This window comes from Alosa sapidissima, chromosome 1, assembly GCF_018492685.1.
Source record: "Alosa sapidissima isolate fAloSap1 chromosome 1, fAloSap1.pri, whole genome shotgun sequence".
NCBI lineage: Eukaryota > Metazoa > Chordata > Actinopteri > Clupeiformes > Clupeidae > Alosa > Alosa sapidissima.
Window position 1 is genome coordinate 41,541,490 of NC_055957.1, and position 18,319 is coordinate 41,559,808.

The window sequence follows — 18,319 nt, forward strand, 5'->3', positions numbered from 1 at the left end:
TGTTTTGAATGAACTAGAGTGGTGGACACAGAAATGTTGATGATGGGTCCTGTTTCGACTTTTGGACTCGTTTAGAATCGCCTTTGACTACTTCAGAATAGATGGCTACAGGCATGCACAAACATGTCCCTTAACGTTCATTTTCAAAACTGAGAGTTCAAACTACCCTTTCTAGAAACACCAAATCCAAGAACGACAGAGCAAACTATCAAGTTAGCCAACAACGCTTCCTAGAAACGCACCCCTGGGCGGCTGCCCATATTGCTCGTATGAGAAACTGCCCCTGGGAACCTACAAAGGTTAAAGCTATGGCCCTCTCCTTTTGTATCGTAAATCCTGGTATGCCCACCCGTACGACATGTACGAATGAGTTGCTAGCGCGAACGCTGGGGTTTGTAGTCTTTTTGGGAAGAACATGGATGCCAGCAGGGCAGCAGCTGTCTCGTTAGTGCTGGACATTGGTCTAGAACACGAGAACACGTCCCTTATTCTCCCTTGTTGGGTATGGTCAATGTGAATTAATAATAAAAAAAAAAAATGTGACTCAATTTCGCCTATTTCAATTTAAATTCGAGCCACAAGGGGCATTAGCAGGCTAGTCATTGTTATTGTTTTGTGCTACATGTAGCCTCTTTAGCTAAATGGCTGGAAAACAAATCCATGCAATGCATGAATTGGTGACCGGATTAAAGCAGCAATGTAATCTAGTGTAGCATTGCATCGACATTAAAATGACCAACACAGTACAAATGCAAAGAAATTACATGTAACCTCTTCTCAACTATGGGCGCAGCCATGTTTGTCGTAAGGTTGTACGGCCACCACCTTTTTTTTTTAAAAAAGAAATCCCCATACTTACTGAAATAAGCATTTAAAGTATTGTACTGTGAGATATGAAGTAAAGTAGGCTACTGTAGAAATTGCTACTCTAGTGGTTGTAAGTATTAACACCCATAGGCTTTAATAACACAGAGAAGGTGGATAAGCCTACTAATATCTGGATCTTAGACTTCCTCACAAACAGATCTTGAGTGAGAATACATGGACATTTCACTGGACACTGGATCTTTTACTGACTCAAGGCTGTGTTTTCTCTCCTTTCCTTTCCATCCTGTACACTGAGGCCTGTTGTACTGAGATTGATAACTGTCACATACGGAAGTTTGCAAATGACAGAGTGATAGTATGTTTGTTAAAGAAGAAAACATCACACAGTCCTGTCATAAACACAGCATGTCCTCTTTCCACAAGACCCACTCGTTCCAAAACCCGTCACTTAGAAAGGAGCTGCTAAGAGATAATGGCCCATCACGATACAATGTATTGATCGTAATGATCTTCAATCTTTTAGATAAATATCAGTGACAAACTGACTGGGTGTTGAAAGTTTTTAGTGTGCACTCAGTCTCCATTAATAAATCTCACTCCAAGCTGATCTGAATAGTTGGCAGCCCTGACATGTTTTGACTTGCCACGCGTTATTTTAGCCACATCGTATTTTGTGTCGCCCACAGACCCAGGGATTTTCCTATCTGGCTCACTTGGTCTATGTGTAACTGAAATGAACTGGCCAGTATGTCCTTTTGATTCATACAAGTAGACAGATAGATAGATAGATACTTTATTGATCCCCAAGGGGAAATTCAAGTAGTCTAATTTAACAGTACAGCAATAGAGTTGGCACTCATACAATGTAAGTAAACCTCCACTTCATCAAAGAGTAGATGTCTGGGACAGATGGAAGGAGACGGTCATGGGAAATTGAAAATGTTGATTTCAAAGTGAGCTCTGGGGAAGCCATGGACAACTTAGTGCTGCTTCACGCCTGAAATTTCACTTGTTCATTCATTGTGATAAGTTGACCCCTTTCTTTAACATACCCAGCACACACTATCATATGCACACACATAGTCAATACTGTTGTATGTATGAGTCATGCTCTTAAGAGGCTCTTAAAGGAGAAATCCAGCAATTTTTCACATAGATCTCCGTTTCTCAAGGTCAACCAAGTATTGTCGGTACAAAAAATGAAAACAATCGGTTTTACCCTAGCTCGAGTTGCTGCAGCCTACAGCTCAAGCAGCCAGGCAACTACAGCGCTACACTCTGGTGGCATGAACATGGGGGCTCATGAACATGCCCCCAGAGTGTAGCACCATAGCTGCCTGGGAGTTAAATGCTGGCTGCAGCAAGTCGAGCTAGGTAAAACTGATTGTTTTTGTTTTTTTCCGTACCGACAGTACTTAGTGACCTCGAGAAACGGAGATCTATGTGAAAACTCACCGGATGTCTCCTTAACAAGCTGTATTATCAGAGTTCTCTTCTCCAACAATAGTGATTTTCTTTTTAGACAGTGATTTGAGCTGTCAGTTTTTGGGTTTTTTTAATAAAAATGTAAGAACAACGCCACTACAGGAGGAGAATGATATCAGCAGTCCATTTGGTGAGGGTGAGGTTTTTTTTTTTTATTATGCCCTTCAGGAATGAGAGAAAATATGACTAAAAGACACCTGAAATAAACAACAGCAAAAGAGAGCTTAGAATAGTATAGTAATACTGTATGCACTGTTTAACACACAGTGCATACAGTATTATACAGAATGTGAAAATGTGAATAATGATCTTCAAAAAAGAAACAATAGACAAATGTGCTGTAGCTCAAAATCACTCATAACACCTCCATCTTGCATCAGTTGGACTAAGGTGCCCTCTCGCATATCCACGGTAATTCAAAGTCACAGTTGTTATCATTCCAGGTCTGAAGAGATGGTTCACGAACCCACGTCTCACCACAGTTCTCCTTCATCTTCAGATTGTTGGGCTCTCCTTTGAGCCAGTATCTGTGGACAGCAGCAGGATTACACTCAGGTCATCTTATCCATTTATTGCATGTTTATTTGTAAATATTGAAATATGTCGTTGTAATCTTTCCATTCTCACCCAGTGCCATTGGTCAGTGTTGCACCATCTACCCATTTCCAGACCAAGTCTTTTTTGCTGTAGCTGAGACCAATCCACGCTTGCACGGAGAGCGCTCTCACAAATTTCTTTGAAAGAAGATCATAATGAGTATAAAAATAATTCATAATCAATATCAAGTGTTTTCGCGTTTATGATGCCAGCCACCTGCTCCTCTTGATTGCTTATAATAATCAGATCTGCACCCCTCTTTAGGCACTGGTCCCGGCTATCAGTCCAGTTTCTGTGTGAGACTGAAATATAGTAGCAGCTACCATAAGAAAGCCACCCCTCTGGACAAGGTCTTCCTACAATAAAACAAAGTATTTATAAATGTATAGATAACTAAATGTATATTAATAAACATATTAATATATAATTGTACATATATTTAGATTTAGATGTAATCATTTGCATCACAAAGTAATTTAATATAGGCCTACAGACTTTTCAAAACTTACCAGCGAGACGCAGGTAGATATTAAGAGCCACTTGCAGAACACAGAGAATCCCAAAACTCACTGCAATCAGTCTGTACAATCTGTACTCTGAAAAGTGTATCAAATGTGCATGTAAGTCATATAGTAGGAGATGTGACCCTATTCTATCTTTACATTTCCTATGTTCTTATGGATTTCCTACGTGCTGACCTTTGTATGATCAGTGATTACCATGTTTTTTCGTTGTGCAGTGACTAAGCCAATTAAGGTACCCCTATGACCCCAAAGGTGAAGATTCAATCATGCTGAGTTGGCTGAGGGTAAGACAGCCTACTGAGATTGATCCGTACTACTCCCTGCCACAACCATACACAACTACTATTTCTTATGCTTAATTAAAAATTATCTAGCTGAGAAACGTTTACTCTAGAGGGCTGAAATGTGGTCAGTTCAGAGGTGCCTGTTATCCGACAGAAATAAAAAATATATATATAAGTATATATACTTTTTTGATCCCGTGAGGGAAATTTGGTCTCTGCATTTAACCCAATCGGTGAATTAGTGAATTAGTTGGTGGGGCAGCCGTGGCCTACTGGTTAGTGCTTCGGACTTGTAACCGGAGGGTTGCCGGTTCGAACCCCGACCAGTAGCCACGGCTGAAGTCCCCTTGAGCAAGGCACCTAACCCCTCACTGCTCCCCGAGCGCCGCTGTTGTTGCAGGCAGCTCACTGCGCCGGGATTAGTGTGTGCTTCACCTCACTGTGTGTTCAGTTCACTGTGTGCTGAGTGTGTTTCACTAATTCACGGATTGGGATAAATGCAGAGACCAAATTTCCCTCACGGGATCAAAAGAGTATATATACTTATACTTATAAAAGGAGTACAGGAGAATTTGCAGCCTTGTGTGCTCCTATGTTGAGCCTTGTCACAGCCTATGCAAGCAAGAGCATAGGTTACAAATGCTCCACAACAGCTAAGTGAGATTTTTGGGACATCACTTTTTGTCAAGCTTGAAAACACCCCTTAGTTGTTCTAAAGTCACTGTAACCTTTGAGCTTATTGTACACCTGATGGATATTTGATATTCACTGACACTTGTCCCGTGGCCTCTTCTAATTTAGCTTATAATTATTTGATGTGGTTGTTATACATTGTACATGTATACATATAGGCTTCTCTCTCTCCTACTCAAGCGAGTAGGACGCATTTCACACTGCTCCTGCTTCACCTATCCTTTTAGCAATTTCCACTCTTTTTCATTCTTTTATTTCATTTACAAGCTAGTTTAGCAAAAACAGTGAAACCAGTACATTTAAATCTGAAACTTTAGTGGTTAGTTTTTTACTTTAAATGAGCCAGCCAAGTCAACGAGCAAAAACTGAACGGCAATTCACCTTGAAGTTGGATTAAAATAAAATGCGCTCCTCCGGCCAGAGACCCAGGAGATCATGCCGAAAATGTACTGAGCTAGAACAGAGGATTTCTACTTTGGAATCAAAGATGCATGCCTTTCCATCAACGACAGATGAACTACGAGAGGCATCTCATGAAGTGAGTACAGCAACTACTGGAAATGCAGAGAATGTAACCCAGCAGTCTAATATCACTGCTAATAGAGCAGATGAATGCATCGACCTCACAAAGGGAAATGTGAGTACAGAGCCTTGGCACAGGCAAGGTGCCAGACCAAAAAACAAAAAACGTAATACAAGAACTGTAATTACCTCAACACCAGTAAATTCAGATGTTAACTTCAGGCCTCGTATCAGAAATACAGACAGATCAGCAAACTACTACAGGGCTTGTGGTCCTATGGAAGCCCACAGCCCCTAACACTATGGAACAGATTTGAATGCCTCCGGGACATGAGAGAGGAATTTCCCAGGGAACAGACCCAAAGCAGGCAGCGATCAAACCACAACAATAGAAAGATGGGCACAGACAAGAAGCAGCACCTATTCATCCCACAACCCTCGTTCTTGGCGACTCTACTGTGAGACATATAAATGGGGAAAGGATGATTGTATGTTGTTTCCCAAATGCTTCAGTGTCTGACACAAAAAACAAGCTTGCAGAACTGGTGTCAAAATATGCAACTATCAAGCGCATCATTGTGCATGTTGGAGCAAATGACATCTACAGAGAACAGCTGTATGTCAAAGAAGATTTCAAGGAACTTTTCTCGGCCCTATATGAGCTTGGAATACACATTTTCATCAGTGGCCCACTCCCAGCAGAGGGAAGCTTTGTATTTTCACACCTGGCTCGCAAAAACATGCTTTTCAGTTGGGATGAATTTTATTGACAATTTTAACCTTTTTTGGAATCGCAGGGAATACTTCAGACCAAATAGCACAGAGCTAAGTTGGACTGGGGCCAAGATCTTAACCGAATACTATCACCTCTCTCTCCTGCACCCAACATTTTTTCTGCCAACCTTGAGCCGAGCCTCTGATAAGCGCATAGTGGCCATACAGACGGAACAAGCGGATGACCTCAACCACTCAGCTAAACCAAAACACTCTGCACAGGCTGAAACAGAGATATGCCCAACCTCCCCTGCTGTGGGGCCCTCCACTGAAATGCAGACCTTGGAGAAACATAAACAACCAGCTCAACAATGCCAAGCCATGTCCACTGGACAAGATAAGATGGGTGCTGCTAAAATGACTCAAAGTCAATCACTGGCGTCAAACTCCCTGGAATCTCAGCAAACAAATGGATGTGATGAGCATGAGGAGATAGCACCTATCAAAGCTGCTGAGAGGATATCAGAAAGGAAGGGTCATGTTGTAACACCAGTACCGATTCCCCTCCCCACCTCCGTCGTCTCCTTGTCACCACAAAGACACAACAACATGGAATACACTACTGGAATACATGCTGAAAGTGGAGCATCTGCAACAAACTTTCCAGAACCTCAGCAGGCAGATGGAGACTCTGGATCAATTTTCAACCCCAACCTCCTTGATTTCCCATCACCACCCACACCCAATCAAACTCCCCAGGCCACACAAACCCCCCTAATCTCCCATCATCATCCCCACCCCGTCATCCCACCACCCACTCAAACTCCACAGGATCCCCTGAATACCCATCACCATCCCCACCCAAGCACATGATGTTCCCTGCAAGAATGGAGAGACTGCTACCAGTAGCCATGCAGAGTTTTACTAGCCCAAGATCATTAGCACCAAAGAAGCGAAGGGCACCTCCACCCCCTCGCCCTCCCCCTCCCCGTTTAGAAGGATCTCTTAAGCAGCAGCAACCTCTTAGTTCATTTTCTCAGCCGGCATATAGCATGGAATGTGCAGTGGAAAATACAGATGGCAGCAGCAGGGGACAATTATATGATGACTGTATTGCATGATATTCTCAGGGTCCCTGCAATATAAATGGTACTGACAGTAGTTTTGAGAACATGCTGGGACCCAGTAAGCCCATGACATTCTCTATTCCTGTATTGACAAGAAATAGAACACAAATGCATCGAGCTTATAGGGTAAACCAGTCCAATCTCCTACCCGTACCACATCAACCTCAGATTTCCCCCATGGATCATATTTCCCCAACACTTACAGCAAAACTAGCACTCCTAAATATCAGATCTCTTTCAAACAAATCATTCTTAATTTATGATCTAATTTGCACACACAACCTTGATTTTTTACTTTTAACTGAGACAAGGTTAGATCAAGCAAACAGTGCTGCTACTCTCACCGAATCAGCTCCCCCAAACTTCAGTTTCTTGAGTGCTACCAGAGCGAATAAAAGAGGTGGGGGGATAGCCACAATTTTCAAGACGTCTTTTCAGTGCAATCAGTCGTCATTCGGTGACTTTACTTCATTTGAATATCTGTGTGCATGCATTAAGTCTTCTCCTCAGATTTTATTACTGACAATTTACAGGCCTCCAAAACATTCAGCTAAAGTTTTTCTTGAAGAGCTAGGTGAACTGCTATCAGTTGTTTGCATAGAGTTTGACTGTCTTATTATATCAGGGGATCTAAACTTGCATGTGGATAATCCTGAAAACAATTATGCCAAGGAATTCATTGCACTAATCGATACTTTCTCCCTAACACAGCATGTACAGGGGCCAACACACTCTCTCGGCCATACCCTCGACCTTGTTATCACAAAGGGTCTCGATGTCTCTACAGCTGTTAAAGACCTGGCCTTATCTGATCATTTCTGCGTGTTCTTTGATGTGTCTATGTCCCCACACACTCAAAACACAGCTATGATGGTAAAAAGGAGAATCATAAATGATCAGACAAGTGCTCTCTTTGAGCAAGCACTTTCACTAAAGTCAAGTCAACTGTCAGACTCTGAAGACTTATTTGATCACTTTAATGCAAAAATGGCAAACATTATGGGTGACATTGCTCCATTACAATTCAAGAAAGTTAAAGACAAACAGAAAGCACCATGGAGGCAAAATCCAGCAGTTAAACTTCTAAAAAGAGAGTGTAGGAAGACTGAAAGAAAATGGCGTAAATACAAACTTCAGATCCACTATGAAATCCATAAAGAGATGCTCCGCACATATAACTCTGAAATATGCAAAGCAAGACAGTCTTTCTTTTCTAACATTATCAATAGAAGTTCAAATAACACTCGTATTCTATTTTCAACTGTTGATAAGTTAACAAATCCCCCCTCACAATTAGTGCCTGAACTTCTCTCAACTAATAAATGCAATGAGTTTTCATCTTTTTTTAAAGGTAAAATTGACAAAATCAGACTCAACATATCTGCTCAATTACAAATTCAACAACCTGAACTTCCAACAACAAACAGAGGGAAACTAAACTTGATGTCAGAGTTCAGCTTGATAGACTACGAATCTCAGCTCTTCCACATGTGTCTTAGACACTCTGCCTACCAATTTCTTCAAAACTGTTTTTCACCTCATAGCAGCGGATGTCCTTCAAATTGTAAATGTATCACTGCTGTCTGGCACTTTTCCTAAGTCACAGAAAACAGCTGTTGTAAAGCCACTTCTCAAGAAGAATAACCTGGATGCCTCCATGCTAAACAATTACAGGCCCATATCCAATCTACCTTTTATTGGCAAAATTATTGAAAAAGTAGTCTTTAATCAATTAACCACCTTCCTAACATCAAATGGGTATTTTGATTACTTTCAGTCTGGTTTTCGGGCAAATCACAGCACTGAAACAGCTCTCATTAAAGTTTCCAATGACATACGCCTCAACACAGATTCAGGTAAAACATCAGTCCTAGTGCTACTGGACCTTAGTGCAGCATTTGACACTGTTGATCACAATATTTTACTACACAGACTAGAACACTGGGTTGGATTTACAGGCATAGTTATCATCTGGCTAAAATCATATCTACAAGAAAGGAGCTTCTTTGTTGCCATCGGAAACTGTACCTCAACAACAACGTCCTTGACCTGTGGTGTTCCCCAGGGGTCGATCTTGGGGCCACTATTATTCAACCTCTATATGCTCCCACTTGGACAAATCATTCAAAATAATTTGATTTCATATCATAGCTATGCAGATGACACACAAATTTACTTAGCTCTATCACCAAACGACTATGGTCCTCTTGAATCTATGTGTCAGTGTATAGAACAAATCAACACCTGGATGTCTCAAAATTTTCTTCAGCTGAACAAAGAAAAAACTGAAGTAAATTATATTTGGTAAAAATGAGGAAAGACTTAGGGTTGCCACTCTCCTTGACACAAAAGGGTTGAAGGCAAAGGATACTGTTAAAAATCTTGGTGTATTAATTGACAGTGATCTAAATTTCAACAGCCACATGAAAGCGATAACTAAATCAGCTTTTTACCACCTCAACAATATTGCCAAACTCAGAGGGCTGATGTCAAAACATGACTTAGAAAAACTCATTCATGCATTTATCTCCAGCAGGGTTGATTACTGCAATGGGCTGTTCACAGGCCTTCCTAAAAAGACTATTAAACAGCTTCAGGTGATACAAAATGCAGCAGCTAACAAAAACTAAAAGAACTGACCACATTACTCCAATTCTTAAGTCCTTGCACTGGCTTCCAGTAAGTCACAGAATTGACTTTAAAGCACTATTGCTTGTTTATAAATCAGTAAATGGAGCAGGACCTAAATACTTGTCAGACATACTTCAGCAGTACACACCTTCTCGTCCTCTCAGGTCCCAGGTGAAAAACCTGCTAGTAAAACCTACAGTTAGAACTAAACATGGTGAAGCAGCTTTTAGCTGCTATGCTGCTCAGCTGTGGAACCAACTTTCGGATGACATTAAAAAGGCCCCAACTGTAGCCAGTTTTAAATCTAGACTTAAGACCAAACTGTTCTCAGATGCTTTCTGCTAACTGTGCCGAGTTACAAATTCTGAATCTGCCTTGATAATTATTCTACTTTGTCTTTTATTACTTTTTTTACTACTTTTGCCTTTGTTTTATGTTTTCTTTTTATTATGATCTTTACCTTTTAACTATTCTTTGACTATATTGCCCTTCTATGCTTTTATTTGTTTTTATTGTTTGGTTTTGTTTATGTAAAGCACATTGAATGACCTCTGTGTATGAAATGTGCTATATAAATAAACTTGACTTGACTTGACTAGTTTTTGGGAGCACTTTTCAACTCCATCAGCTTAAACGTCAACACTGTCAGATGTAAAAACCTGATGGAGTTGACAAAATTCTATGTTTTTTTTCCATCTTAACCATGGCTTGTACACTGGAGCCATTTAGTTTTTCCTCAGTAGCAAGCTGTCTCTATAACCTAAGCAAAAACGTCAACATTTATTCCAAAATTCTAAACTAATGGTGTCATATTTGACGGTGTTGACACATAAGCTGTAACGGCAGCTGTTTCTTTGAAATATCAAATAATTGAAAACCTGGACCTGTGTCCTTAGTTGCATGCACCAACAACTATGATTAGCAGTTTTTATGTATAATAATGATGTAAAGTTAATTTCATGTATTATGTGACATTTTATCTAACCACTCAATTCAATTGATAAGTATATTTACACTTTTGTTAACTTTTAAACACTTAAACACACCGAGGACAGGTTAAATTGCATGTTTTTCAGGGTACAGTGTCCGTATTTTAAGGGATTCCAATGAAAATACATAAAATACTGTATATGAAATTGATGTCATGAGTATACACGGGTCCTTTACACTAAACCTTTAAAGTATTTTTCAATGATTCATTTCTCAATTTTTAGTGCAACTATTTACCTTTTTATATGACTGAATCAGCATATGTTCCAGACATGTAGAATTGAAACTAAGACAATCAGATCCTCACTGAAAACAGTTAGTTCTGCTTTCCTTTGATATAAATATGACTGAATGAAAGGTTGTCTCATGGTGCATACTTTTCTGATGCATACTTGACCTCTAACTAACTACTGTATAAAGACAAGCCTTATCTCAGACTCCCGTTATTCATAGGTGTAGGTACATTTCTTCCATAACAGCAATTCAGCTGTTTTGAGTGTTACCCAGATTTCCATAATCCTTTGCAACAACATTGAAATCATCAAACCTATCTATAGGTGGTTCCTACCAAGGTTGCAAGAAACCTGGATGTCATGATTGATTACCAGCTAACCTTCTATGTTGCCTTTGTCATTATACAATATTAGAACAATTAGGCCATACACAGGCCCATAACCTGCTATGAGGTCACTGAGGTTGATCATTTTTAAGAGCTAAATATAAGATTTGAAGCTAAATATTCATCTGAATAAAAATGAAAAATCAGTAGTTGAAAACTTCTCTATAGCAAGTGCATTCTTAAAGGAGTACTCTGGCCGTTTTCAACATAGGACCCGGTTGTTCGAGGTCACCGAGTACTGTCGATAGGGGAAAAACATTGGTGCATTGCTGCTAGTAGCTAATCCATAGCTATGGGGCCAGATTTTAGACTGTGTTTGCGTCTGTGCAACATGAACAGGATCCTTACCTATAGGGTTAATTCTAAGGCCATTCATATTTTGAGCTTGTGAAAAGATGTTCACATGCGTAATAAAGTTTGTGTAAAATAACTTGTGCATGTGCAAAGAAATGTAGTATCTGTAGAAATATTTTCTGCATGTTTGAAAATGTTTTGTACATGATAATATCACTTGCAAATGCACACAATGGTCCTCCCTTCCTACTCCCAAATATATTACACATGTGAACACCTTTTCACATGATCAAAATATTAATGGCATTAAACTAACTCCATAAATCCAGTGTTTGTACAGGCAGTCACAAATCTGTTTACCTTGGTCACTCCCTGTAAAGTTGAAACAATTATACTGTGTGTGTGTGTGTGTGTGTGTGTGTGTGTGTGGCTCACAGTTAAAAAGAAAACCATGTTTTGCATGCACTCGCTGTGATAGTCTACGATTAATATGGAACATGGGCTATAAACAAAGGAAGGGAAATGCACACAATTCACAAAAAAAGACTTCTACCTTCTAGCTACAAACATGTTTGCACAAAACATAACTTTTGTCAGAAACTACTTATGTTAAATATTTTCCTCATGGTTAACACGAGTTAAGTATATGTTTTTTAGTCAAGCAGTGAAATGTGGTATAATGCATGCATGTTGATGTGAGGTAACGTGCCCATTTCGAGAAATGTAGGATATATTTGCAAAATGCTCCATATGTACATTAACACTTTGATATTATTCACTTAATTGCTTCAGTCACCTTGCGTATAAATATACTGATACTCAAATATTGTTTTTGCTTATATTTACTGAAAGAATAAATTGAATATTTTATAATGTTCTTCAAAAACCAAGGCACTCATCTATTGGCTAAAAAGGTTAATATTTTAACTAATGTAATATGGTCTGATTATTAGTTACCTGTTTTTTGTAATCTGATTACACTATCCAGATTACTTGTAATCAGTTACCACCCAGCCCTATATGGTATATGGTATTAGTATATGTTTGGACCACTGATTAAGATACCCAAATCAGGATTTATTATATTTATATATACCGGTATATATATTTGGACAAAACAAATATATATTTATATATATATATATATATATATTTGGACAAAACAATATAACAAACAGACGATAAAACAAATTTAAAAAGCAGGTTAACAGTATTACCAAAGTTCACGATCGCAGAATTGCTGTCAGAATCAATGTTATCACTTAATAAGCGGATGTGATTAGACCTATTTTCCCGGTGTAGCCCCCTGACGTTCAGCATAAACTGAATTGTACTTTCCTTCATAGACTATTTACTCACTGCATATCAATCTTAGTCACAATCAATACTATATGTTGGATTTTTAGGCAGAAGATTACAGCAGCTAGGCTACATATAATCAAACTATCTATATTATGGTTATTGTGTTAAATGTCAAAATGTGAATAATGATCTTCAAATAAAGTAATAGCCCAATAGACGAATATAGATCAAAATGCCTCCATCTTGCATCAGTGACTGGAGTACGGTGCCCTCTCGCATATCCACTGAAATTGAAAGTCACAGTCAGTGTATGACGTCCTCCCCAGCCCTGCCAACCTGTTCACTTGGGGCCTGGTGGACTCACCTGCTTGCCAACTCTGCCAGAAAAGGGGATCACTAGAGCACATCCTCAGCTGCTGCTCTAAGGCCTTGGGAGATGGGCGTTATCGTTGGCGCCATGACCAGGTCCTGAAGGCAGTAGCAGACACCATCTGCACTGGCATGAACATCAGCAAGCAGCATCACCCAACCAAGTCTGAAATTGCCTTTGTCCGAGCAGGTGAGAAGCCTCAGCCCCCCAGAAAGGCCCAAGGGGGCCTGCTCACAACAGCAAGAGACTGGCATCTCCTGGTTGATCAAGGGAGACAGTTGAGATTCCCGGACACCATTGCAGTCACATCACTCCGACCGGACATGGTCTTGATGTCCGCGGCAAGCAAGCAGGTGGTGTTACTGGAACTAACTGTCCCCTGGGAAGATCGGATGGAGGAAGCCCAGGAAAGGAAGAGGGCCAGGTACGCGGACCTGGTAGCTGAGTGTCGGAGGAATGGGTGGAAGGCCCGCTGTGAGCCTGTTGAAGTGGGCTGCAGGGGCTTCGCAGGCCAGTCTTTACACCGTGTCCTGGGACTCTTAGGGATTTGCGGACTGCACAGGCAAAGAGCCATCAAGAACATCCTGGAAGCTGCTGAAAAAGCTTCACGGTGGCTCTGGATAAAGAGGGGGGACACGTGGCGTAGTGCGCTACCTGGACACATCACCCCCGGCTGGGTCGCCCGGGTGAGGGTGTCTGATGTAACGGGACCTGATCACCCCCGGCTGATGTAACGGGACCTGATCACCCCCGGCTGGGTTGCCCGGGTGAGGGTGTCTGATGTAAGACCCAGAAACACCCTATGACCCCGGGAGCATCACTGACGATGTGTCCAGGTTGCACCATAAGGTGTATTCTAGTACTAGCTCTCATCATTCCAGGTATGAAGAGATGGGTTGGGTAGTAACGGATTACATGTCATCTGGATTTCGTAATCAGATTACAAAAATCAAGTAATTATAATCAGCCCAGATTACAATAAAAAATTGTGTAATCAGATTACAGTTACATTGTTGGGGATTACCTGATTACATTTTATCATGCAAACAATGCAACCTTTTTATGATAGCCTAGCTCTCTTTTAATTTGACAAGCTACAGGCTTGCCGGTTCGATCCCCTACCAGTAGAAAAAATGTGGAAGTGGTTGAGCACTGCTCTCCCATGCCCACATCCACGGATGAAGTGCCCTTGAGTAAGGCACCTAACCCCTCACTGATCCCCGAGCGCCGCTGTAGCAGACAGCTCACTGCTCCGGGTTGGTGTGCTGCTTCACCTCAATGTGTGCTTCATCTTACTGTGTGTTCTGTGTGCTTCACTAATTCACGGATTGGGAGACCAAATTTCCCTCACGGGATCAAACTTACTTACTAACTTATTTACTATTGGGGCAGGTCTCCCAGCACACTGCCTGCTCTTTTCCTCCTAATCTTAATGTAGCCTCTTGTTTTAGTGTTACCGTTTACTTTGAGAAAGTCACCAGGTCCCCCTGATTGAAAAACATCCCAAAGGAATAATTTTCTCACCCCCACAATTTAAATGGATATGGTGTCCTTCAATCTCAGGCCATGTCCCTGGGTCAAAAAAATCCAGCGAAAGCTAAATTCATTGTCCAGGTGTGCCCTTATAAAGGTTAAGCTGAGTTGTGCATGTTTGGAGAATAGTGATCCATGATCACATCCATGATGACTAAGTGATCAATTTTTGGATGGGGTGAAAATTTCAACCACCAAAACACCACCCCCAAAGTGGAGAATAGCTATAGAAATGTATTAGTTTTGGGTTTTTTTCAGAAAATGTGACATGGTGACCTCAAAGTAAATGGTAACACTAAAACAGGGGGCTACATTAAGTTTTTTGGAGGAAAAGATCAGTTAATTCACACAGGAATGCCTTACTCAGAGCAAAGAGATTTCTTAGATGTAATGAAATAATAAAGAGAATAATAAAGAGAAAAATAGAATGAGAATTCTTTCATCAATTCAGTGGTGGTGTCTTTTACTTAAGGGACATGTTTATTGAAGTAATCTAAAAGTAATCAGATTACGTTACATGTTTTTGGTAATCCAACTGATTACGTTACTGATTACAAAAATTGCCATGCAATTTGTAGTCAGTAATGGATTACATTTCAAAGTAATCTGACCCAACACTGGTCATCTTATCCACTTATAGCATGTTTATTTGTAAATATTCCTACGTCGTTGTAATCTCTCCATTCTCACCCAGTGCCATTTGTCAGGGGAGCATCATCTACCCATTTCCAGACCCTGCCTTTTTTTGCTGTAGCTGAGCCCGATCCAAGCTCTCATGTTGAGTGCTCTCACAAATTCCTTTGAAAGAAGATCACTGTAATTGCCATTTATTTAATTCAGCAGGGGCAGTGCAAAAAAAACTTTAACCTTGTATAAAAACTAGGAGATACATTATGCCAGGTTGTAGCAAATATTGCTAATTTCTGCCCGTAGTCCGTTGTGGGAAAAAAAATGAGACTAAAACTAATTCATAATCAATATCATTGCGTTTATGATGCCAGCCACCTGCTCCTCTTGACTGCTTATAATAATCAGATCTGCACCCCTCTTTAGGCACTGGTCCAGTCCAGTTTTTGTGTGAGGCTGAAAGATAGTAGCAGCTACCATAAGAAAGCCAACCCTCTGGACGAGGTCTTCCTACAATAAAACAAAGTATCTATAAATGAATAGATAACTAAGTGTAAATATATCTATATACATATAATTATACATATATTTAGATTTAGATGTAATCATTTGCATCAGAAAGTAATTCACTTAAAAGCGTTTTGATACAGAATTTTCAAAACTTACCAGCAAGTAGGAGATGTGACTCTATTCTATCTTTCCATTTTCTATGTTCTTATGGATTCCTTATGCGTTGATCTTTGTATGATGATTACCATGTTTTCTCGTCACAGTGACTAAGATACCGCTATGACAGCAAAGGTGAAGATTAAATCACGCCGAGTTGGCTGAGGAGAGCCTACTGAGGTCCAGTTGTTGGTTGGTCGTCAATTGCACATTACAGGAGGCCTATATCTACTTGCAAGAAAATAATTTAGAAACTTTTTTAATGTGTGTGTGTGTGTGTGTGTTAGCCTAGAAATCTAGACGCACCCTAGCAGCGGCAAATTAATTTGCTCAGCCTGTACGTCTAGTATCAAACCATAGGGATTTCTATTGGCTAACACTGTGGATGTTATTCAATCACAGCGCTCTATTTTGTTAGAGAGTCTTAAGGCGGGCTTAACAGACGACAGTCCTGTGACGGTGAACAACAAGGAAGGTGGCTATGGCGAACGGAGAGTGGTTGTTTGAATCGGCGTTGGCGTCAACTTTGGAGAAGTTGGACTTGTGCTTTTCTTTGAAAGTTGAGCAACACAATGCACTTAAGTCATTCCTTTCGAAGAAGGATGTATTTGCCGTTTTGCCGACCAGATACGGATATGGTCGTAGCGCTGGCCTATTGCATGCTTAGGCAGTTTGAAAGACAATTCTCTGCCCGCCCCTTGGATTAAGCGAGGTGAATTGTTTGATGCCAGACTATACATTTCAATGATATAGGATGGCCCGCCAGGCTATGTGTGTGTGTGTGTTGTATCAAGAAATGTATCTAATGCATGTTCTTGCTCACATTGACACACACACACACACAGGTTATTTGAAGCTGAAAGACTCATAGTGTCAACAACAACCCACAATCTGCTTTACAATAAAGATGGATTGATATATAGTATAAGCTGTGTGCTATGAAACAGTGTGTCAAAGAAGAACAGAGATGTTTTGTCTGCACAGGCTACCACATGCCAAAGAAAGTATACATATTTTTGTTAATGAATTTCAACAGCACAAGGGGAGTTGCATTTTTGCAGAATACCGTCAAGAAACGAGAACCTGTACTTCCCTAAAACATGCTGGCTGGATATAGGCATATTGGCCTACAACAAAACATATTTCACATTCTACATTCCCTGAGAGGTCTTTCATAGGCTATCAATATAAACAGAGAGGGAAAGAGAAAGGAACCACCTGAGAGATGCAAAGGCTACACGGTGTGGTTAAAAAATATTTGAATTTAAGTTTGAAAAGGCATGGCGTACATCCCTTACATTTATCAGTGTAACTGTATTCTGAATACCACCCACTTAAGTAGTAACTGTATTTAAATACAGCTACTCATATTTTGTATTTCAAATACGTAATCCAGAATACATGTATTCAGTTACTTCCCAAAAGTGAATACTGTTAACACATTTGAACTGAATTAAGAGTGCACTTGCCCAGGAGACGTTTTCAGCAGTTTAATTTTTGTATTAAAACATAATAAATATTATTTTTGATGCTCTCCCAGGTCTAGGCCACAAAGGACCTTAACCTTCCATTTCATTTAACTATCAAGCTGCCATTCGGCTCCCCAACAATGCTGAATGATCACACACATACAACCTGCGTCAATTCAAACAGCTTTCACTGATGTGTGCTCATAAGTCAGCCACCCTCTGTCATTAAGATGGGATCAGTCTTGCCCACACTGACACACACAGCAAACACTAATACCGCTAACACATTTGAACTGAATTAAGAATGCACTTGGCACAGAGACGCTTTCAACTGCCGATTGTTTTTTTTTTAATTCAGGTGAATATTTAGCTTCAAATCTAACTTTTAGCTCTTAAAACATTACCAAGGTCCAGACCTCTTTGACCTCAGCTGGCTACAGGCATGTAAGCCACATGGCACACCCATTTTCTGTTGTCAGAACTGATAGATGAGAAAAATGTATGCTTTTAAGAGCCAAACAGTTAGCCTTCTGTACAAATTTGCCCTGGAACAACACTGCTAACTCCTTTAGAGTCTCTTCAGTTTTACCTTTGTGATGTCTGCATGCAGGGGCCTGAGTATGTTGCCCATCAGGGGAGTTTTGATAGATGTTCATGTCCACAGCCGCCTCCATGTTGCTTTACTGCTGCCTATCGACTGAGGATGTCCTTTGGTTCCTCTCTCTTATTGCACCCCTCATGTGGTAACTTAACACATTTAAAGAGGAACAAAGCTGGCTTGTGCAATTCAGTAAAACTAAATTAGAAAAGGGCCTAATATATAAAGAGTTTCCAAATTGCATTTTAATGAATTTTCATAAATCTTTTTTTTTTTATATTTTTGTTTTCCAAGTAATTTCAGTAGAATTGTAATTGGGTACACTGCAAAAAGAGATGTGTTAAAAATGACACATCATGTGTAGAATTTTAACACATGTGGTGAGTGTGTTCAGGGACTACACATGTTGTGTCAAATTTTACACAATAGATGTGTGAGCCATTTTA

The 18,319-nt window shown here is 40.2% G+C and overlaps 1 protein-coding gene across 3 annotated transcripts; it reads right to left on the reverse strand.

Moving 5' to 3' along the window:
* Window positions 1-1,651: 1,651 nt before the first annotated feature.
* LOC121706654 (CD209 antigen-like protein D) lies at window positions 1,652-18,017 on the reverse strand. 3 transcript variants are annotated; one of them, XM_042088589.1, is made up of 5 exons: window positions 17,865-18,017; window positions 3,420-3,506; window positions 3,127-3,212; window positions 2,941-3,047; window positions 1,652-2,840 (listed from the first exon to the last, which is right to left on the reverse strand). In XM_042088589.1, exons 1-5 carry the CDS (start codon window positions 17,947-17,949, stop codon window positions 2,699-2,701), a joined length of 507 nt encoding a protein of 168 aa, XP_041944523.1. In that variant the 5' UTR covers window positions 17,950-18,017; the 3' UTR covers window positions 1,652-2,698. The 3 variants fall into 3 exon arrangements, with proteins under 3 accessions (XP_041944523.1, XP_041944515.1, XP_041944533.1); XM_042088581.1 differs by having other exon boundaries at window positions 3,127-3,266; XM_042088599.1 differs by lacking the exon at window positions 17,865-18,017 and adding an exon at window positions 15,204-15,504 and having other exon boundaries at window positions 3,127-3,266.
* Between the last annotated feature and the right edge of the window lie 302 nt (window positions 18,018-18,319).